The sequence below is a fragment of the Pseudophryne corroboree genome, chromosome 2 (genome assembly GCF_028390025.1).
Source record: "Pseudophryne corroboree isolate aPseCor3 chromosome 2, aPseCor3.hap2, whole genome shotgun sequence".
NCBI lineage: Eukaryota > Metazoa > Chordata > Amphibia > Anura > Myobatrachidae > Pseudophryne > Pseudophryne corroboree.
This window is the reverse complement of record NC_086445.1, coordinates 113,491,339-113,514,274: the sequence shown is the minus strand read 5'-3', so window position 1 is coordinate 113,514,274 and position 22,936 is coordinate 113,491,339. Positions and strand designations below refer to the sequence as shown.

The window sequence follows — 22,936 nt, the reverse complement described above, 5'->3', positions numbered from 1 at the left end:
AGACCTCAGTTGGGATACTGTGCCCGGACGAGCGTACACAATAAGGAAGGATTTATGAATCCCGGGTAAGACTCATACCAGCCACACCAATCACACCGTACAACCTGTGATCTGAACCCAGTTAACAGCATGATAACAGCGGAGCCTCTGAAAAGATGGCTCACAACAACAAAAACCCGATTTTTGTAACAGCAACTATGTACAAGTATTGCAGACAATCCGCACTTGGGTTGGGCGCCCAGCATCCACTACGGACTACGAGAAATAGAATTATCGGTAAGTAAATTCTTATTTTCTCTGACGTCCTAGTGGATGCTGGGAACTCCGTAAGGACCATGGGGATTATACCAAAGCTCCCAAACGGGCGGGAGAGTGCGGATGACTCTGCAGCACCGAATGAGAGAACTCCAGGTCCTCCTCAGCCAGGGTATCAAATTTGTAGAATTTAGCAAACGTGTTTGCCCCTGACCAAGTAGCTGCTCAGCAAAGTTGTAAAGCCGAGACCCCTCGGGCAGCCGCCCAAGATGAGCCCACCTTCCTTGTGGAATGGGCTTTTACAGATTTAGGCTGTGGCAGGCCTGCCACAGAATGTGCAAGCTGAATTGTACTACAAATCCAACGAGCAATAGTCTGCTTAGAAGCAGGAGCACCCAGCTTGTTGGGTGCATACAGGATAAACAGCGAGTCAGATTTTCTGACTCCAGCCGTCCTGGAAACATATATTTTCAGGGCCCTGACTACATCCAGCAACTTGGAGTCCTCCAAGACCCTAGTAGCCGCAGGTACCACAATAGGCTGGTTCAGGTGAAACGCTGAAACAACCTTAGGAAGAAATTGAGGACGAGTCCTCAATTCTGCCCTGTCCGTATGAAAAATTAGGTAAGGGCTTTTGTAGGATAAAGCCGCCAATTTTGACACACGCCTGGCCGAAGCCAGGGCCAACAGCATTACCACTTTCCATGTGAGATATTTTAAGTCCACAGTGGTGAGTGATTCAAACCAATGTGATTTTAGGAACCCCAAAACTACATTGAGATCCCAAGGTGCCACTGGAGGCACAAAAGGAGGCTGTATATGCAGTACCCCCTTGACAAACGTCTGAACTTCAGGAACTGAAGCCAGTTCTTTCTGGAAGAAAATCGATAGGGCCGAAATTTGAACCTTAATGGACCCTAATTTTAGGCCCATAGACAGTCCTGTTTGCAGGAAATGCAGGAAACGACCCAGTTGAAATTCCTCTGTAGGGGCCTTCCTGGCCTCGCACCACGCAACATATTTACGCCAAATACGGTGATAATGTTGTGCGGTTACATCCTTCCTGGCTTTGATCAGGGTAGGGATGACTTCATCCGGAATGCCTTTTTCCTTCAGGATCCGGCGTTCAACCGCCATGCCGTCAAACGCAGCCGCGGTAAGTCTTGGAACAGACAGGGTCCCTGCTGGAGCAGGTCCCTTCTTAGAGGTAGAGGCCACGGGTCCTCTGTGAGCATCTCTTGAAGTTCCGGGTACCAAGTCCTTCTTGGCCAATCCGGAGCCACGAGTATAGTTCTTACTCCTCTCCGTCTTATAATTCTCAGTACCTTGGGTATGAGAGGCAGAGGAGGGAACACATACACTGACTGGTACACCCATGGTGTTACCAGAGCGTCCACAGCTATTGCCTGAGGGTCCCTTGACCTGGCGCAATACCGGTCTAGTTTTTTGTTGAGGCGGGACGCCATCATGTCCACCTTTGGTTTTTCCCAACGGTTCACAATCATGTGGAAGACTTCTGGATGAAGTCCCCACTCTCCCGGGTGGAGGTCGTGCCTGCTGAGGAAGTCTGCTTCCCAGTTGTCCACTCCCGGAATGAACACTGCTGACAGTGCTATCACATGATTTTCCGCACAGCGAAGAATCCTTGCAGCTTCTGCCATTGCCCTCCTGCTTCTTGTGCCGCCCTGTCTGTTTACGTGGGCGACTGCCGTGATGTTGTCTGACTGGATCAGCACCGGCTGACCTTGAAGCAGAGGTCTTGCTAGGCTTAGAGCATTGTAGATTACCCTTAGCTCCAGGATATTTATGTGAAGTGATGTCTCCAGGCTTGACCACAAGCCCTGGAAATTTCTTCCCTGTGTGACTGCTCCCCAGCCTCTCAGGCTGGCATCCGTGGTCACCAGGACCCAGTCCTGAATGCCGAATCTGCGGCCCTCTAGAAGATGAGCACTCTGCAACCACCACAGGAGAGACACCCTTGTCTTTGGTGACAAGATTATCCGCTGATGCATCTGAAGATGCGACCCGGACCATTTGTCTAGCAGATCCCACTGGAAGGTTCTTGCGTGGAATCTGCCGAATGGGATTGCTTCGTAGGAAGCCACCATTTTTCCCAGGACCCTTGTGCATTGATGCACTGAGACTTGGCCTGGTTTTAGGAGATTTCTGACTAGCTCGGATAACTCCCTGGCTTTCTCTTCCGGGAGAAAAACCTTTTTCTGGACTGTGTCCAGGATCATCCCTAGGAATAGAAGGCGTGTCGTCGGGATCAGCTGCGATTTTGGAATATTGAGAATCCAACCGTGCTGCCGCAACACTATCTGAGATAGTGCTACCCCGACTTCCAACTGTTCCCTGGATCTTGCCCTTATCAGGAGTTCGTCCAAGTAAGGGATAACTAAAACTCCCTTCCTTCGAAGGATTATCATCATTTCGGCCATTACCTTGGTAAAGACCCAGGGTGCCGTGGACAAGCCAAACGGCAGCGTCTGAAACTGATAGTGACAATTCTGTACCACAAACCTGAGGTACCCTTGGTGAGAAGGGTAAATTGGGACATGTAGGTAAGCATCTTTGATGTCCAGAGACACCATATAATCCCCTTCTTCCAGGTTTGCAATCACTGCTCTGAGTGACTCCATCTTGAATTTGAACCTCTGTATGTAAGTGTTCAAGGATTTTAGATTTAAAATTGGTCTCACCGAGCCGTCCGGCTCTATAGTCAGTAATACACTGTCCCTATCTAGGGTATCAATATTTTCAGTCAGGGAATCCGACCACGCCACCCCAGCACTGCACATCCAGGCTGAGGCGATTGCCGGTCGCAGTATAACACCCGTGTGAGTGTATATACATTTTAGGATATTCTCCTGCTTTCTGTCGGCAGGTTCCTTTAGGGCGGCCGTATCAGGAGAGGGTAGTGCCACCTGTTTAGACAAGCGTGTGAGCGCTTTATCCACCCTAGGGGGTGTTTCCCAACGTGCCCTATCCTCTGGCGGGAAAGGGTATGATGCCAATAACCTTTTAGGAATTATCAGTTTTTTATCGGGGGAAACCCACGCCTCATCACACACTTCATTTAATTCCTCGGATACAGGAAAAACTACAGGCAGTTTTTTCTCACCAAACATAATACCCTTTTTAGTGGTACTTGTATTATCAGAAATATGCAAAACATTTTTCATTGCCTCAATCATGTAACGTGTGGCCCTACTGGAAGTCACATTTGTCTCATCATCGTCGACACTGGAGTCAGTATCCGTGTCTGTGCCTGCCATCTGAGGTAACGGGCGTTTTAGAGCCCCTGATGGCGTTTGAGACCCCTGGACAGGCACAAGCTGAGTAGCCGGCTGTCTCATATCGTCAACTGTCTTTTGTAAAGAGCTGACATTGTCACGCAATTCCTTCCATAAGCTCATCCACTCAGGTGTCGACTCCCTAGGGGGTGACAACTCTTATTATAGGCAATTGCTCCGCCTCCATCTCATTTTCCTCCTCAAACATGTCGACACAATCGTACCGACACACCGCACACACACCGCACACACACAGGGAATGCTCTGATAGAGGACAGGACCCCACTAGCCCTTTGGGGAGACAGAGGGAGAGTATGCCAGCACACACCAGAGCGCTATATATAGACAGGAATACCACTATATAACGTGCTTTTCCCTTTATAGCTGCTGTTATTATCAAAACTGCGCCAAATTAGTGCCCCCCCTCTCTTTTTTACCCTTTTCTGTAGTGCAGGACTGCAGGGGAGAGTCAGGGAGACGTCCTTCCAGCGGAGCTGTGATGGAAAATGGCGCCCGTGTGCTGAGGAGATAGGCTCCGCCCCCTTCTCGGCGGCCTTTTCTCCCGCTTTTTGGTGAATTCTGGCAGGGGTTAAAATACATCCATATAGCCCTGGGGGTTATATGTGGTGTATTTTCGCCAGCCAAGGTGTTTTACATTGCTGCTCAGGGCGCCCCCCCCTAGCGCCCTGCACCCTCAGTGACCGGAGTGTGAAGTGTGCCTGAGGAGCAATGGCGCACAGCTGCAGTGTTGTGCGCTACCTTGTTGAAGACTGATGTCTTCTGCCGCCGATTTTTCCGGACCTCTTCTTGCTTCTGGCTCTGTAAGGGGGCCAGCGGCGCGGCTCTGGGACCGGACCCTGAGGCTGGGCCTGTGTTCGGTCCCTCTGGAGCTAATGGTGTCCAGTAGCCTAAGAAGCCCAAGCTGGCTGCAAGCAGGCAGGTTCGCTTCTTCTCCCCTTAGTCCCTCGATGCAGTGAGCCTGTTGCCAGCAGGTCTCACTGAAAATAAAAAACCTAAAACTAAACTTTCACTAAGAAGCTCAGGAGAGCCCCTAGTGTGCACCCTTCTCGTCGGGCACAAAAATCTAACTAAAGCTTGGAGGAGGGTCATAGGGGGAGGAGCCAGTGCACACCAGGTAGTCCTAAAGCTTTACTTTTGTGCCCAGTCTCCTGCGGAGCCGCTATTCTCCCATGGTCCTTACGGAGTTCCCAGCATCCACTAGGACGTCAGAGAAATCTTATTTTCTCTTACGTCCTAGAGGATATTGGGGTCCACATGAGTACCATGGGGATGTACCAAAACTCCCAAACCAGGTGGGAGAGTGCGGAGATTGCTGCAGAACTGATTGGCCTCTGAGCACCTTCAGTTTGGTCAAAGTATCGAACTTGTAGAACTTAGCAAACATGTTCGATCCCGACCAAGTAGCTGATCGGGAGAGCTGTAAAGCAGAGACACCCCGGGCAGCCTCCCAGGAAGAACACACCAACCTACTAGAGTGGGCCTGTACAGATTTTGGACACGGCGTGCAATTGTCTGCTTTGAAGCAGGACACCAAATATTATTGGGATCATAGAGAAAAAACAGCGAGTCAGATTTCCCGTGACGAGCTGTCGACTTCACATAGATCTTCAAAGTCCTCATAACATCCAAGGATTTTGAGGTAGCAGAGGTGTCAGTAAGCACCGAAACCACAACACGTTGGTTGATATGAAACGCAGACACCACCTTAGGAAGAAATTGCTGACAAGTTCTGAGTTCAGCTCTATCTTCATGAAAATTCAAATAGGGGCTCTTGAGAGACAACGCCCCCAGTTCCGAGACACGCCTTGTGGAAGCTAAGACCAACAGTATGACGGTCTTCCACATAAGAAACTTTGATGTCAACCTCCTGTAAAGGCTCAAACCATTCAGATTGTAGGAACTGCAACACCACGTTAAGATCTTAAGGTGCCGTGGGAGGCACAAAGGGCGGTTGGATGTGCAGAACCCCCTTCAAGAACGTCTGAACCTCAGGGAGGGAAGCCAATTGTTTCTGGAAGAAAATGGATAAGGCCGAAATCTGGACCTTCAAGGAGCCCAAAACGTAGGCCCACATCCACACCTGACTGTAGAAATAGGAGAAAACGTCCCAGATTAAATTTCACTGCAGGAAAGTTCCTGATTTCACACTACGAGACAATTTTTTTTCAAATACGGTGGTAATGTTTAGATGTTACCCTTTTCCCGGCTTGGATCAGGGTTGGAATAACCTTGTCCGGAATGCATTCCGGGATAAAATTTGATGCTCAACTTCCATGCCGTCAAACGTAGCCGTGGTAAGTCTTGATAGACGAATGGCCCCTGTTAGAAGAACCTCTCGAAGAGGTAGAGGCCACGGGACCTCTAGGAGCATCTCCAGTAGTTCCGCATACCAGGCCCTTCTTGGCCAATCCGGAGCAATGAGAATTGCTTGACCCTTTTCCTTTTTTATTCTTTTGAGAATTATTGGGATCAGTGGAAGAGGTGGAAACACGTAAACCATTTGGTAGGCCCATGGAGTCACCAGACCGTCCACCGCCACTGCTTGCGGGTATCTCGACATGGAACAATACCGCTTTAGCTTCTTATTGAGACGAGGCCATCATGGCTATCTGTGGAATTCCCCACTGACGTTTTAAGGACTCTAACACCTGCGGGTGAAGGCCCCACTCTCCAGGGTGGAGGTCATGCCTGCTGAGGAAGTCTGCTTCCCAGTTGTCTACACCCAGAATGAAGATTGCCGACAGCGCCACCGCGTGTCTTTCTGCTCAGGGTAGAATTCTTGTTACCTCTAGACATTGCTGCTCTACTCTTCGTTCCACCTTGTCAGTTTATGTACGCTACTGCCGTCACATTGTTCGAATGAACCTGAATGGCGTGATCTTGAAGAAGATGCGATGCTAGTAGAAAGGCGTTGTATATGGCCTTTAGTTCCAGAATGTTGATCGGAAGAATGGTTTCCTGACTTGACCATTTTCTTTGGAACTGTTCCCCTTGGGTGACTGCTCCCCAACCTCTGAGGCTTGCATCTGTAGTCAGCATATTTTGAATCCCGAACCTTCGACCCTTGGTCAGGTGAGAAGTCTGAAGCCACCACAGAAGAAAAATACAGGCTTTTGGCAAGAGACATATCCGCTGGTGCATGTGAGGATGATATCCGGACCATTTGTCCAGCAGATCCTTCCGTACTGCAGAGCCTCCTAAGAGTTGACCATAGTCCCTAGAAGGCGAATGCATAGATGCACAGATATCCAGGCTGGTTTTTGGAACATCCTGCACCATCGACTGGATTACCAATGCCTTTTCCAACGGACGGAATACCTTCTGTTCCTCCGTATCCAGTATCTCCTGTTGTTCCAGGAGAGATTTTTGGCAGGTTCCCGAATTAGTCGTGTTGAGAGGGCAATGTTGTCTAACAACCTCTACCTGGATGGTGCTTTTATCATCAAATCGTCCAGGTACAGTATTATGTTCACTCCTTGCATGCGGAGGAGAAACAACATCTCTGCCATTACCTTGGTGAACCCCCTTGGTGCTATGAAGAGGCCAAAGGCAGGTCCTGGAACTGGTAGTGACAGTCGAAAGATGCAAACCTTAGGTAAGCCCGATGAGGTGACCAGATTGGAATATGAAGGTACACATCCCTGATGTCAGGGACACCAGGAATTCCCCCTCCTCCAACCAGAGATCCCCGCTCTCAGAGATTCCATTCTGAATATGAATACCCGTAAGAACGGGTTCAGAGATTTTAGGACTAGAATGGGACTTACCGAACCATCCGGCTTCTATACTACAAACAGTTTGTAATAATAACCTGTCGTCTGTAGCTGAGGTGGAACTGGAACAATGACCTGAGATTGTACCAGTTTTTAAATTGCGTCCTGTAGAACCCTACTTGCTTCTTGAGAAGCTGGTAAGCATGAATTCAAGAATCTGCGAGGTGGGAGTACCCGAATCTCCCGTCTGTAGCCCTGGGAAACAAGATTTATGACCGAGGGATCCTGGCCGAAGACACCCAGATGTGACTGAAATCTTTTAATCGGGCTCCCACCTGACTGTCTTCCAGGCAGGGCAGTCCACCGTCATGCTGGAGGTTTGAGGAAACGGGTTTTCTGGATGTACCTCTAGCGCCCTTGAAGGTTATAGAAGATCCTCTGGTGTTGTTGAACTTTGCTGCCCGAAAGGACTGCAGAGTTGGAGCAGAGTAGGTCTTTCTGACAGAAGTAGCTGCGGATGAAAGATCTGTAGACTTACTCGCAGTTGCCTTGGATATCCAGTTCATCTTCAAACAAGGCCTCACCTGTGAATGGTAGGCTTTCCACGCCCTTTTTGGAATACGCATTCGCAATCCACTGGTGTAGACACAATCCCCTGTGTGCTGACACTGCCATGGCAGTGGTGCGAGCATTAAGCAAGCCAAATTCCTTCATGGTTCCCACAATGAAATTTGCAGCGTTATATACTGTAGGAGCTGAATTCTCTCTCCCCTTACCTGACCGTTTTGCAATGGCCATAGTGATCTATGCACAAGCAGTAGTGGGACCTTGGGCCGCCCCAGCCACAGTACAGGGATTTGAGATTAGTCTCAAGTTTGCGGTCAGCAGTCTTTCAAGGAGGCTGCCCAGGGACAGGTAAGACTATCTTATGAGACAACCTGGACACCGCTGCACTTCAAAAAGAGTATTTAACGTAGCAGAGGATGTCTATTTTATAGTAAAATAAAACTCCTCCATCTGTCACCGGGATCTGTAAAACGTCTCTAACAGCCTCTATAAGAGCTAGTACCCCCTGTGACAAAGCTGCAACTCCCCCCCACCCCCACATAGTCCACCTCACCCTCCTCAGCGTCTAACACATCGTCATCAGTGTCAGCCTGTAGGATCTGGGCCAGTGAACGCTTTTGTTGACAAATAATGGGGGTCTGAGACACAGGTATGGGACTTGAATCTCTATTCAGTAGGTCAGCCAAAGTTTCTCAATATGGGACAATGTAGCAGACATATTTGAGATCATACCTTTTTTTGAGAATCCCACCCTACAGGTTCGGATCCACTAGTTTGAGAATGTGTACTATCCTGAGTACACTGCAGTTAAACCCCCCTGGTGAAGAAAACACTCTGCAGTGCATGATACACACTCTTTGCCTGCCATGCCTGGTGAAGCCCCGCACCCCGTTTTTTATACTAGCCGAGGTATTGTGTTTGCTCTACAGTGGGTTAAAACCCCTGTGAGCTGTTGTGCCAGTGTATGGGTATTTGATGCATCTTCAGCTCACCCCTCAAGTGGTTACACACACACACACACACACACACACACACACACACACACACACCTGTATGTCCTCTGAAGCCTGGAGTACAGTCTGCTTGTCAGCACTGCGCTCCTACCCTCATTAGCGCCGGCGACCCGCTAACCGGGACGCCGGCGTCTTACTCACCGCTACTTAGTCTTCTGGCTCTGTTAGGGATGGCGGCGTGCTGCGGAGGGTACGCTCACCATGGTGGGGCTTGCGAATGACTCCCTCAGGAGCTCAGTGTCCTGTCAGCGGAGAAACTGGACTATTAACTATTCAGGAAGTTGGGCCGTTCTCTACCACTAAGTCACACGAAGCAGACAGGCTGCTGCCAAACAGTACAGTCAAAAAATAACAAACCGAAAAAATAAATGTAGAAAACTCTTCAGGAGCTCTCCTAAGCATGACCGGCTCCTCCGGGCACATTTTCTAAACTGAGTCTGGTAGGAGGGGCATAGAGGGAGGAGACAGTACACACTATTGATTTCTAAAAGAGCCCAAGGCTCTTAATGGACCCGTCTATACCCCATGGTACTAATCTGGGCTCCAGTTTCCTCTAGGACAAAAGAGGAAATTGTGTTCCAACACCCAACATCTGAACAACTGATAATGTGGAGCTAAAATAGGAAAATGTATGCGAGAATATTATAGCTCTATATATATGCATCCATTACAAAATTAAAAAATTATTTTTTTCCTAATTTTTCTATGTACAAACAGAAGTAGTGTGCATCAACTTGGCAGCAAATATAAGGGTGTCAAAATATTAAATCACACAAAAGACAAATGTAACAAAGACAAAAGGCACTTCTGAAGCTTAGATTAATGAAGGTGATCCCTTAATGTATTTACCGTCAGCTCCAAGAGGGAGATTAGGCATAATCCCTGTATCAGCACCATTGTCCTGCTTGATTTAGTCCAGTGATTCCGAAACTCTGTCGACAAGGACCTCCCAATAGTTCACGTTTTCCAGGACTCCTCACAGAATCACAAGTGAAAAAAATAAGCTCCACCTTTGGATCTTTTAAAATGTGTCAGTAAGTAATGAAGATATCTGTGCATCTCTGGGTGACCTGGACAACATGAACTGTTGGGAGTCCATGAGGACAGAGTTTGAGAAATAATGATTTAGTCAGTGAATGTTTAACACTTATTTCAAAATACTACAAAACACTGAACAAATCCAGGATGCAAAACAATACTGTACCTATTGAAGTAAGTCTCATATGTTTAAAGGTCGTCAATTCTTCAAACAGCTTACATGCCTCTAAGCTCCACTGAAGTCCAGCATCAATAGGTTGAATATATGCAAGTCTGCAGCAAATTGCCTATAAAAAATAGGATTTTAATTACCTACCGGTAAAATCCTTTTCTTGTAGTCTGTAGAGGATGCTGGGGTCCATTAGTAGACGGGTCCACCAGGAGCCATTGGCACTTTAAGAGTTTAACAGTGTGGGCTGGCTCCTCCCTCTATGCCCCTCCTACCAGACTCAGTCTAGAAACTGTGCCCGAGGAGACGAACACAAACAAGGCAAACCCGGCAAACAAGCCGGAAAACTCAGCAACAGCTGAAACAGCACTGAAACAGGAAAGAAACGCAGAACTTACCAAGGAACAAGGCAGTACTGAATCAAAGTACCACTGCAGGATAACGAAGCGCTGGGGCGGGCGCCCAGCATCCTCTACAGACTACGAGAAAAGGATTTACCGATAGGTAATTAAAATCCTATTTTCTCTTACGTCCTAGAGGATGCTGGGGTCCATAATAGTACCATTGGGATGTACCAAAGCTCCCAGAACGGAAGGGAGAGCGCGGAGGCTCCTGCAGAACAGCTTGACCAAACTTGAGGTCCTCAGAGGCCAAAGTATCGAGAACTTGTAAAACTTAGCAAACGTGTTCGACCCAGACCAAATGGCAGCTTAGCAAAGCTGTAAAGCATAGACACTCTGGGCAGCCGCCCAGGAAGATCTCGTGTTACGAGTAGAGTGGGCCTTAATAGATATCGGATACGGCAATCCTGCCGTAGAATAAGCATGCTGGATAGTGAACCTGATCCAGCAAAAAATCGTCTGCTTAGAAGCAGGACACCCAATTTTCTTGGGATCATACAGGACAAACAGAGAGTCCGATTTTCTGTGACGAGCAGTCCTCTTCACATAAATCTTTAAAAAGCCCTCACAACATCCAAGGCCTTTGAAGCAATGGAGGAGTCAGTAGCCACTGGCACCACAATAGGTTGGTTGATATGAAAAGCCGACACAACCTTTGGAAGGAACTGTTGACGCGTCCTGAGTTCCGCCCTATCTTCATGGAAGACCAAATAGGGAGTTTTACAAGACAAAGCCCCCAATTCCGACTCGCGTTGTGCAGAAGCTAAGGCCAACAAAGTGACAGCCTTCGACGTGAGAAACTTGACCTCATGCTCCTGTAAAGTCTCAAACCAATCCGATTGCAGGAAATGCAACACCAAGTCAAGATCCCAGGGAGCCGTCGGCTCCACAAAGGGAGGCTGGATGTGCAGAACCCCTTTCAAAAAGGTATGATCCTCAGGGAGGGCAGCCAATTGTTTCTGGAAGAAAATGGATAAAGCCGAAATTTGGACCTTTAGTGACCCCAATCTCAGGCCCATATCCACACCTGCTTGCAGGAATAGGAGAAACCATCCAAGTAGAAACTCCACCGCAGGAAACTTCTTGGATTCACACCAAGACACATTTTTTCAAAATTCGATGGTAATGTTTAGACGTTACTCCCATCCTAGCCTGTATCAGGTTAGGAATAACCGCGCTCGGAATACACTTCCGAGCTAAGATCTGGCGCTCAACCACCATGCCATCAAACGTAGTCGTGGTAAGTCTTGATAAGCGAACGGACCCTGTTGTAGAAGATCCTTCCCGAAGAGATAGATGCCGTGGATCGTCCAGAAGTAGATCCAGCAGATCCGCGTACCAAGCCCTCCTTGGCCAGTCTGGAGCAATGAGGATTGCATGAACCCTTGTTCTTTTTACAAGCTGTAGAAATCTTGGAATAAGAGGAAGTGGTGGGAACACATACACTGACTTGAACACCCACGGTTTCAACAGTGCGTCCACCGCCACTGCTTGTGGGTCTCTCGACCTGGAACAGTACCTCCGCAGCTACTTGTTGAGGCGGGAGGCCATCATGTCTATGTGAGGTATACCCCACCAACCGGCTAACTCCTCGAACACCTCCAGGTGGAGGCCCCACTCTCCTGGATGGAGATAGTGTCTGCTGAGGAAGTCCGCTTCCCAGTTGTCTACTCCGGGAATGAAGATTGCTGACATCGCCACCGCGTGCCATTCTGCCCAGAGGAGGATTCTTGCCACCTCTGCTCTTCGTTCCGCCTCGTCTGATTATGTAGGCCACCGTGGTCACGTTGTCCGACTGCACCTTAACAGCCTGACCCTGTAGAAGGTGTGCTGCTTGAAGAAGACCGTTGTACAAGGCCTCTTAGCTCCAGGATGTTTATAGGAAGAAGGGATTCCTGACTTGACCACATTCCTTGGAAGGTTTCCCCTTGAGTGACTGCTCCCCAACCTCTGACACTTGCATCCGTGGTTAGAAGGATCCAGTCCTGAACCTCGAACCTGAGGCCCTCCAGAAGGTGCGGCAGTTGTAGCCACAAGAGGAGTGAAATCCTTGCTTTCGGCGACAGACGTATCCTCTTGTGCATGTGTAGGTGAGATTCCGACCACTGGTCCAGGAGATCCAGCTGAAAGGACCGAGCATAAAACCTTCCGTACTGCTGAGCCTCGTAGGAGGAAACCATCTTCCCCAAAAGGCAGATGCACTGATGAACCGATACCCGGGCAGGCTTTAAGACATCCTGGACCACTGACTGTATCACCAACGCTTTCTCCACCAGGAGAAATACCCTCTGCACCTCCGTGTCGAGAATCATCCCCACGAAAGACAGCCTCCTTGTCGGCTCTAGATGAGACTTTGGAAGGTTCAGAATCCAACCGTGCTCCCTGAGCAGATGTGTCGTGGGACCAACTTCTCCTTGGACAATGCCTTGATCAGCAGGTCGTCCAGATAAGGAATTATCTTCACCCCCTGCTTGCGGAGAACCATCATCTCTACTATCACCTTGGTGAAGATCCTTGGTGTCTTGGAGAGACCGAATGGCAGTGCTTGAAACTGATAGTGATTGTCTAACAGTGCAAACCTGAGATAAGCCTGATGCGGCGACCAAATGGGAATGTGGAGGTACGCATCCTTGATGTCCAGGGACACCAGAAACTCCCCCTCCTCCAGACCGGAGATCACCGCACTCAGAGATTCCATTTTGAATTTAAACTCTCTTAGATAAGGGTTTAACGATTTCAAGTTCAAAATTGGCCTAGACCGAACCATCCGGCTTCGGTACAAATGTGTGAATACAGTTAGAGAATGATCTCAAACTGTATAACCTGGCGCTATATATAGTAGTAAAATTATTAAATAAAGATATTCAAAAAATAGTGAGCTATGGGGCTGCTGAGCAAAAACAGCTGGTTAGACTGAAATAGAATTTAATGAAGAACAAAAGAAAGGGATGCTCTGCGCTCCAAGAATCACTTGAAGTTAATTAATTAATTTAGTGCAGTCTAGCAGGGTGAATAATTGACTCAATGCAACTCATTTTAAGAAACAGATAATTTTATCAGAATATTATGTAAAACAGACACACAGCTGAAGAAGCAATTGATACATGTATAGCAATTTGAAAAGAAACAAAAATTGCAACTTCTTAAATGCACATTGGAGAGTAATAATGTGACTATCTCAAGAATGTGCTAGTTAAGACAGCATACAATAGAACAGAGTTAAAAATTCAGACAAGGACAAAGCTCTCTCTAAGTTAATGATTGCTAATAAAAACACTGGCGTCCCAGTGTAACATTAAATGATATAGCTCCACAATGATTAAAGAATTACTTGAGGCATGCAAGCCGTAATAATTACCACCGTGCTGGTTCCTGAATATTGCTACAGGGTCCTGTGTGCAACTGCACGTGGCGAAAAAAGGTGATGTAATTGTTGCCTCTAGTAATAAATGTGGAGCGGACCCGCTGGTGTTCTGAAATCGCAAGGGCCGTCAGTCATCAACGGGATGTTGTTATATGGAAAGTCTCACAGCGGAGGACGTCATCCGTTTGGCTGGCGGCAGCGGTAAATATCAGTATAGCCGCAATTGGCCGGCGCTGTCTCAGACTCACAGCGGGGGTCCGTGGATGTCCGGCTCACGGAGATGGTGCCCAGAAACAGCTGTGCCGTAAATAGTTGTAATAGTCGTACCTCACTGTGGAGGTTGAGCTGAAATAGACTAGACGGCTGTGGTATAGATGAACAGCGAAGTGCGGGAATTTTAAAAGTAGAGAGCTGGTCCGTGCTGCTTCGGTACCACAAAAAGGTTCGAATAGTAACCCTTGTGTTGCTGATGAGGTGGAACTGGAACAATGACTTCCGACAGTAACAATTTTCAGACAGCTTCCTGTAGGATAGCTTAGTCTGTCAGCAAAGCTGGCAAGCCTGATTTGAAGAATCGGTGAGGTGGAAGAGTTTGAAACTCCAGCCTGTATCCCCGGGACACAATATCCTGCACCCAGGGTTCCAGGCCGGACGACACAGATGTGGCTGAAATGCCGGAGTCTTGCTGCCACCCGACCGAGCTCCAGGCTGTGCGGTCCACTGTCATGCTGAGATTTTGAGGAACCAGAAGCAGACTTCTGGTCTTGGGAACCTGCTGGTGCAGGTTTTTTGGATTTAGCACGATCTCCTCTGAAGAAAGTGTTAGAGGGCTTGTTCTTTCTAGTCCTAGCGGGCCAAAAGAACTGTGACTTATTGGGAAAAAAAGGTTTCTTCGTAGCCGGTGCAGCTGAGGGAAGAAAAGGAGACTTGCCCGTGGTTGCCGTGGAAATCCACGCATCCTGTGCCTCCCCCAAAAGAGCCTGACCTGTGTAGAGTAGGTTCTCCACACTTCTCCTGGTTTCCGCGTCCGCAGTCCATTGGCGCAGCCAGAGATCCCTGCGAGCCGAGAGAGACATGGAGGAGATTCCCGCAGCCATGGAACCCAGGTCCTTCATGGATTCTACCATTAATCCTGCAGAATCCTTATTTTACGTAAAAACAATTCAACATCACCCTTATCCATCGTAGCCAAGTCTTCTAGTAGTCTCCCTGACCACTTTGCTATAGCATAAGAAATCCATGCACAGGCAATAGTAGGACGCATGTATCGCCCCTGAAGCCGTGTATATGGACTTAAGAGTAGTGTCAACCTTGCGATCTGCCGATTCTTTCAATGCGGTAGAACCTGGGACAGGTAAGACCACCTTCTTTGATAGTCTGGAGACAGATGTGTCAACTATAGGTGGGGTTTCCCATGTTTTCCTATCTTCCTCAGGGAAGGAAAAAAGCAACCAGAACCCTTTTTGGGATCTGGAATTTTTTCTCCGGGTTCTCCCAGGATTTTTCAAAAATAGCATTTAATTCTTTTGATGCAGGAAAGGTTAGCAAGGCTTTCTTATTATCAGTGAAGTAAGCCTCCTCAACCTGCTCAAGAGTTGTGTCAGCAATATTCAACACATCTTTCATGGCCTCAATCATCAACTGCACTCCCTTAGCAAGTGATGCCGCCCCCCTCAACACATCCCCATCACCGTCTGCTGTGTCAGAATCGGTGTCCATGTCATCCTGCGTAATTTGGGCAAGAGCACGTTTTTGAGGGTGTACCGCAGGGGGGCCCGAGGGAACAGAATCGGACCATACTGCCATAGTGGACTGTAAAGCCTGAGTAACATTCTCAGTCTGTGCAACCCTCTCAGAAATCTGAGAAATAACCACCTTAAGAGAGGCTAACCACTACGGTTCCCTAGCCGGGATATGCGCTACAACAGTGCAATCCTCATTACATGGAATGGGATCTTCTTGAGAAGATATATCCTGTGCAGCATATGATACAGAGTCTCTAGACATGGCTGCTTGCAATCCCTACACACCACACATACACACAGGGTAATGGCACACAGTTTCCCCCCCAAGAATGGCAGAGAGACACAGAGATTGTAGCCAACCCACACACTGCGCTTCTGAGGAACAGGGAATTCCCCACCTCGCGCTGACTGTGCTCCTTAATAGGTAGACACAGTATACACACTGCCTCCCCCCCACTTCTACAACCCCCTGGTACCGTACAGATAGCTGGAGTTGATGTGGAGGCACATCGCTGAAGACTGCAGGCAGAGAAAATGGCGCTGAACGCTGCTGGATTCGCTCTGAGGAAAAGCTCCGCCCCCTGAAGATGGCGCATCTTCGCGCTCTTCACAAAGATTATACTGGCCTGAGGTATATGCTGGCTGAGATACAGGGACCCCGACAGGCTTGCTGACGAGTGCAGGGTGTAGGCGCTGGCTCAGGGCGCCCCTCACAGCGTCGCAGTGTGCCTTTGAGCTCTGGAACACTGTTAATACCGCGCTCCCTACCCTGTTGCCACTATCTTCACACCTGCTCCCTGCTTATCAGAGGGGCCGGTGACTAACTCGCCACAATCTTCTAGCTCTGTAAGTGGGTGGTGCCATGCTGCTGGGGTGAGCGGTCCCCTGTGGCGGCGATCATTCTATCCCCTCAGGAGCTCAGTGTTCTGACAGCGGAATACGTGGCTCAGACCCCGCAGGGTGGCACTACTCCCCCCCCCCCCCCACCTTAGTCCCACGTAGCAGGGAGGCTATTGCCAGCAGCCTCCCTGTGCCTAAACTCTATTAAAAATAATAAAACTAAAAGAACTCCTCTGGAGCTCACTTAGCTGTGACTGGCTACTCCGGGCACATTTTCTAAACTGAGTCTGGTTGGAGGAGCATAGAGGGAGGAGCCAGCCCACACTGTTAAACTCTTAAAGTGACAATGGTTCCTGGTGGACCAGTCTATATCCCATGGTACTAATATGGACCCCAGCATCCTCTAGGACGTAATAGAAAGTTAAATATGATTTTGAAAGAAAAAAAAACATTATATACACAACAAAGCAAAAGTATGGTACAGTACTCCTGGTGTCTCAAAGAAGCAGACTGAGGCTGTATAATAGCAGACAACGTTTCAGTGCTGTTTAATGTGTGGTCAACATATTTACCTGACGTGGAAGGGACAGAAATTCATCCTTTAATTGTCTTAACTTTTTGATATTAATGGTAGCAACATTGCCAAAGTCAACATACTTTATGATGGCTTCTTCAGAACTAGGTAATCCTAGACATAAGGGGAAAAAAGGTGAAACTCTCGCACAAAACAAGACGATCCTTCTTTTCAATGGTCCGCACCAGTAACCAACTTACAGTAGGCGTCAAATTATCAATGTTAAACAGATAAACTACACAGCTCTTATCTATAAACCTCTACTATAAATTGGACAAACTGTCTTAAGTTATGTTTGTACCCAAAATATGTTAATGCTGTTCAAAACGACGAATGCCATATTGAGTTCATCTTTCATAGAAAAAAACCTAGAAAACAGATTTACGGATTTCATAAATTCAGCTGGTAATACTAAGAAACCTACACTTTAACAATTAAATCTTCAGGTACTGTATTCTATTGGACTACAATGGTGCTTTTTAAACTAGGTCCTCAAGTAACACTGACAGTGTGTTTTTAAATTATCCTCAAGAAAAAGGTGATTTATGGTAGAATTACCATGGTTAAATCTCTTTCTGCGAGGTATACTGGGTTCCACAGGGAATACACTGGGGTGTAGAGATGAATCTTGATCCAGAGGCACCAACAGCCTAAAGCTTTAGACTGTCCCAGAATGCATTTGGGAGCCTCCTCTATAACCCCGCCTCCAGGCACTGTGAGCTCAGATTTGTAAAATGCAGAAGCAGGTAAAAGAGAAGGCAGATGTTAGTCACATGGAACCACGTTCTCACGACAGGATAAGAGACTAGCGGCTAATGCCATACAAACCCAAAGAAGCTAGGCGCGTCAGGGTGGGCGCCCTCTGGAACCTAGTGTACTTCGCAGAAAGAGATATAACCATTGCAAGTCTACCATAAATCTTCTTTTCTGCAGCGGGGTACACTGTGTTACACAGGGAATACATCAGGGATGTCCCAAAGCAGTTCCTCAAAGGAGGGGATGCGCCTTAGTGGGTATGAGAATCCGGCATCCAAAGGAAGCATCCTGGGAGGCGGAAGTATCAAAGGCATAGAACCCAATGTACGTTGTCACTGAGGACAACGGCGGGCCGCCCAAGAAGGTCCAACAGACCGAGTAGAATGGGCCTTGATAGTAGCAGGAGCTGGAAGCCCAGCCTGTACATAAACTTGTGCAATCACAATTCTAATCCATCTGGCCATGGTCTGCTTATTTGCAGGCCAGCCACGTTTGTGAAAATCAAAAAGGACAAAGAGAGAATTACATCTCCTAAGAGAGGCGGTTCTCTTCACATATATAGAGAGCCCGTACCACAACCAAAGACCGTTCTTTGGAGGAGAAACCAGGAGAGATAAAGGCCGGAACCACAATTTCTTGTTTAAGGTGGAAGGACGACACCAACTTAGGCAGATAACCAGGGCAAGTTCTAAGAACCGCACGATCACGGTAAAAAATCAGAAAGGGTGAATGACAGGATAAGGCACCCAAGTCTGAAACCCTTCTAGCAGAGGCAAGAGCCAGCAAAAATAAGACTTTTAGTGTAAGCCATTTAAGGTCCACAAACTCAAGAGGTTCAAACGGAGAATCTTGTAGGGCACCCAGAATAACCGACAAATCCCAAGGAGCCACAGGAGGGACATATGGAGGGTGGATCCGTACAGCGCCCTGAGTGAAAGAATGAACGACAGGCAGAGACGCAATTTTTCTCTGAAACCATACCAACAAGGCTGAAAATAGGATTTTGGTACTTACCAGGTAAATCCTTTTCTTTGAATCCATAGGGGGCACTGGAGTACTCTTGGGATATGGACGGCTTCCGCAGGAACAGGGCACTGAATATTTAAATTTAGAACTCTCCTCCCCTCCATATCCCAGAGTACCTCAGTGTTTTTTATTGAGCCGAACAGGAGCTATAGAGAGGTTGACAATGGAGAATTACATATAACATAACGGACAACAATAAAGTTGACACATAACGTTACTGACAACTAAACAGTTGGCACCATAACCGATAGAACTTGAAAATTTGAACCAGTCGGTGAGAATGTGTTACCATAAGATCCCCTGAACTTACCACAAACCAGGTAGAACTGCTCTGGGTGGGCGTCCAGTGCCCCCTATGGATTCAAAGAAAAGGATTTACCTGGTAAGTACCAAAATCCTATTTTCTTTTTCATCCACTAGGGGTCACTGGAGTACTCTTGGGACGTACCAAAGCTTCCCCCGTGGGCGGGAGAGCTGTTTGGCACCTGTAACACTAGGCGGCCAAAGCTAGATGCTGATGCCGCAAACGTATCAAACTTGTAAAAGCGCACAAACATGTGCACTGATGACCATGTAGCCGCACTGCAAAGCTGTGTCGTAGAAGCCCCACGACCAGCTGCCCATGAAGTTCCCACAGAACGTGTGGAATGAGCTGTTACTGATGTAGGCGGCTGTAACCTAGCATGAAGGTAAGCCTGACGTATGGTCAGTTTAATCCATCTGGATAAGGTCTGCTTAGAAGCTGGCCAACCCATCTTGGCAGCATCATAGAGAACAAACAACGTATCCGTCTTATGATCTGTAGACGTTCGGGATACATAAACGCGTAGTGCGCGTACCACATCTAAAGTTCCAGAATCTCCTGTTAACACAGGAACTACTATTGGTTGATTGATGTGAAAAGATGACACTACCTTTGGTAAGAAAGCGGGATTCGTCCGAAGTTCCGCTCTGTCATCATGAAACACCAAATACGGTGGCTTGCATGACAAGGATCCCAAATCTGAAACACGCCTTGCCGAAGCTAAGGCTAGGAGAAATTTTTTTTCCAAGTGAGAAACTTAACATCCACTTGTTGTAAGGGTTCAAAATATGAAGACTGTAAGAAATCTAAAACCAGATTCAAGTCCCATGGCTCTGTAGGTGGAATGAATGGAGGCTGTACTCTGAGGACACCTTGCAGAAAGGTGTGTACAGACGGCAATAGAGCCAATCGTCTTTGAAAGTAAATTGACAAAGCAGATACCTGCACCTTTAGTGTAGATAAACGTAGTCCTCCCTCTAATCCCGTCTGTAGAAATAACAAAAGACGGGATAACTTGAAAGATGAGGTCGGAAACTTCCGAGCTTCACAACAACCTATATAGGCACACCAAATTCAGTAATAATGAGCTGCCGTAACTGGCTTCCTAGCACGTAATAAGGTTGGTATAACCGAATCTGGAATGCCCTCTCTTCTTAAGAGGGCGGTCTCAACAGCCACCCCGTCAAACGCAGCCGCGCTAAATCGGGGTAAAGGAACGGACCCTGTTGTAACAGGTCCGGACGTAGCGGGAGCGGCCAAGGATAGTCTGCGAGTAATCCGCGGAAATCAGAGAACCAAGCTCTCCGAGGCCAATGAGGCGCCACTAGTATGACTGTGGCGGACTCTCTTTTGATCCGTTTTAGCAACAGAGGGAGTAGCGGAAACGGTGGAAACAGATACACGAGGCTGTACGGCCACGCGATTGTGAGAGCATCCACAGCCACTGCCTTTGGATCTCGCGTTCTGGACACATACTGGGGCGTTTGGTGATTGTGGCGAGATGCCATCAGGTCCACTTGAGGGTAACCCCACCTCTAGACCAACATGTGAAACACTTCTGGATTTAATGCCCATCCTCCTGGATGAAAATTCCGACGGCTGAGATAATCCGCCTCCCAGATGTCCACTCCCGGAATGAACACTGCCGACAATATCACTTGATGATGCTCGGCCCAATTGAGGATTCGAGCTACTTCCCGCACTGCCATGCGGCTTCTCGTTCCTCTTTGTTTGTTGATGTACGCGACCGCCGTCGCGTTGTCTGACTGCACCTGTACAGTCTGAGACCGAAGCATGTGTACTGCTTGTCGTAGCGCATTGTAAATTGCCCGGAGTTCCATGACATTTATAGACAAAAAATAAGATTTTACTCACCGGTAAATCTATTTCTCGTAGTCCGTAGTGGATGCTGGGGACTCCGTAAGGACCATGGGGAATAGACGGGCTCCGCAGGAGACAGGGCACTCTAAGAAAGATTTAGTACTACTGGTGTGCACTGGCTCCTCCCTCTATGCCCCTCCTCCAGACCTCAGTTAAGGAAACTGTGCCCGGAAGAGCTGACATTACAAGGAAAGGATTTTGGAATCCAGGGTAAGACTCATACCAGCCACACCAATCACACCGTATAACTTGTGATAACATACCCAGTTAACAGTATGAACAACAACAAAGCATCAACCACGGATGCCAACATAACATAACCCTTTATTAAGCAATAACTATATACACGTATTGCAGAAAGTCCGCACTTGGGACGGGCGCCCAGCATCCACTACGGACTACGAGAAATAGATTTACCGGTGAGTAAAATCTTATTTTCTCTAACATCCTAGTGGATGCTGGGGACTCCGTAAGGACCATGGGGATTATACCAAAGCTCCCAAACGGGCGGGAGAGTGCGGATGACTCTGCAGCACCGAATGGGCAAACACAAGGTCCTCCTCAGCCAGGGTATCAAACTTGTAGAATTTTGCAAAAGTGTTTGAACCCGACCAAGTAGCTGCTCGGCAAAGCTGTAATGCCGAGACCCCTCGGGCAGCCGCCCAAGAAGAGCCCACCTTCCTTGTGGAATGGGCTTTTATCGATTTTGGATGCAACAATCCAGCCGCAGAATGAGCCTGCTGAATCGTGTTACAGATCCAGCGAGCAATAGTTTGCTTTGAAGCAGGAGCACCCAGCTTGTTGGATGCATACAGGATAAACAGCGAGTCAGTTTTCCTGACTCCAGCCGTTCTGGCCACATAAATCTTCAAAGCCCTGACTACATCAAGCAACTTGGAATCCTCCAAGTCACGAGTAGCCGTAGGCACCACAATAGGTTGGTTCAAATGAAAAGATGACACCACCTTCGGCAGAAATTGTGGACGAGTCCGCAATTCTGCCCTGTCCACATGGAAAACCAGATAGGGGCTTTTACATGACAAAGCCGCCAATTCTGACACACGCCTAGCCGAAGCTAAGGCCAATAGCATGACCACCTTCCACGTGAGATACTTTAGCTCCACGGTCTTAAGTGTCTCAAACCAGTGGGATTTCAGGAAAGCCAACACCACGTTGAGATCCCAAGGTGCCACTGGTGGCACAAAAGGGGGCTGAATATGCAGCACTCCCTTAACAAACGTCTGAACCTCAGGAAGAGAAGCCAGTTCTTTTTGAAAGAAAATGGATAGGGCCGAAATCCGGACCATTATGGACCCCAACTTCAAGCCCATAGTCACTCCAGACTGTAGGAAGTGCAGGAACCGGCCCAGCTTGAATTCCTCTGTAGGGGCCTTCCTGGCCTCACACCAGGCAACATATTTTCGCCATATACGGTGGTGGTGTTTTGCTGTCACGTCCTTCCTAGCCTTTATTAGCGTAGGAATAACTTCATCCGGAATGCCTTTTTCCGCTAGGATCCGGCGTTCAACCGCCATGCCGTCAAACGCAGCCGCGGTAAGTCTTGGAACAGACAGGGCCCCTGTTGCAACAGGTCCTGTCTGAGAGGCAGAGGCCATGGGTCCTCTGTGAGCATTTCTTGCAGTTCCAGGTACCAAGTCCTTCTTGGCCAATCCGGAACAATGAGTATTGTTCTCACTCCTCTTTTTTTTTACGATTCTCAGCACCTTGGGTATGAGAGGAAGAGGAGGAAATACATAGACCGACTGGAACACCCACGGTGTCACTAGTGCGTCCACAGCTATCGCCTGAGGGTCCCTTGACCTGGCGCAATACCTTTTTAGCTTTTTGTTGAGGCGGGATGCCATCAGGTAAACCTGTGGCAGTTCCCATCGATTTGTAATCTGCGTGAAGACTTCTTGATGAAGTCCCCACTCTCCCGGGTGGAGGTCGTGCCTGCTGAGGAAGTCTGCTTC

General features: G+C 48.1%; 1 protein-coding gene across 4 annotated transcripts in view; it reads right to left on the bottom strand.

Moving 5' to 3' along the window:
• RNF17 (ring finger protein 17) overlaps positions 1-22,936 on the bottom strand; it is a 1,464,292-nt gene that overhangs the window by 508,344 nt on the left and 933,012 nt on the right. For all 4 annotated transcript variants that reach the window (XM_063951617.1, XM_063951615.1, XM_063951616.1 and 1 more), the window contains 2 exons: positions 16,995-17,110; positions 10,070-10,190 (listed from right to left, as the gene is read on the bottom strand). In XM_063951617.1, the coding sequence (XP_063807687.1) occupies positions 10,070-10,190; positions 16,995-17,110 (237 nt within the window). The remainder of the gene's footprint in view (positions 1-10,069; positions 10,191-16,994; positions 17,111-22,936) is intronic.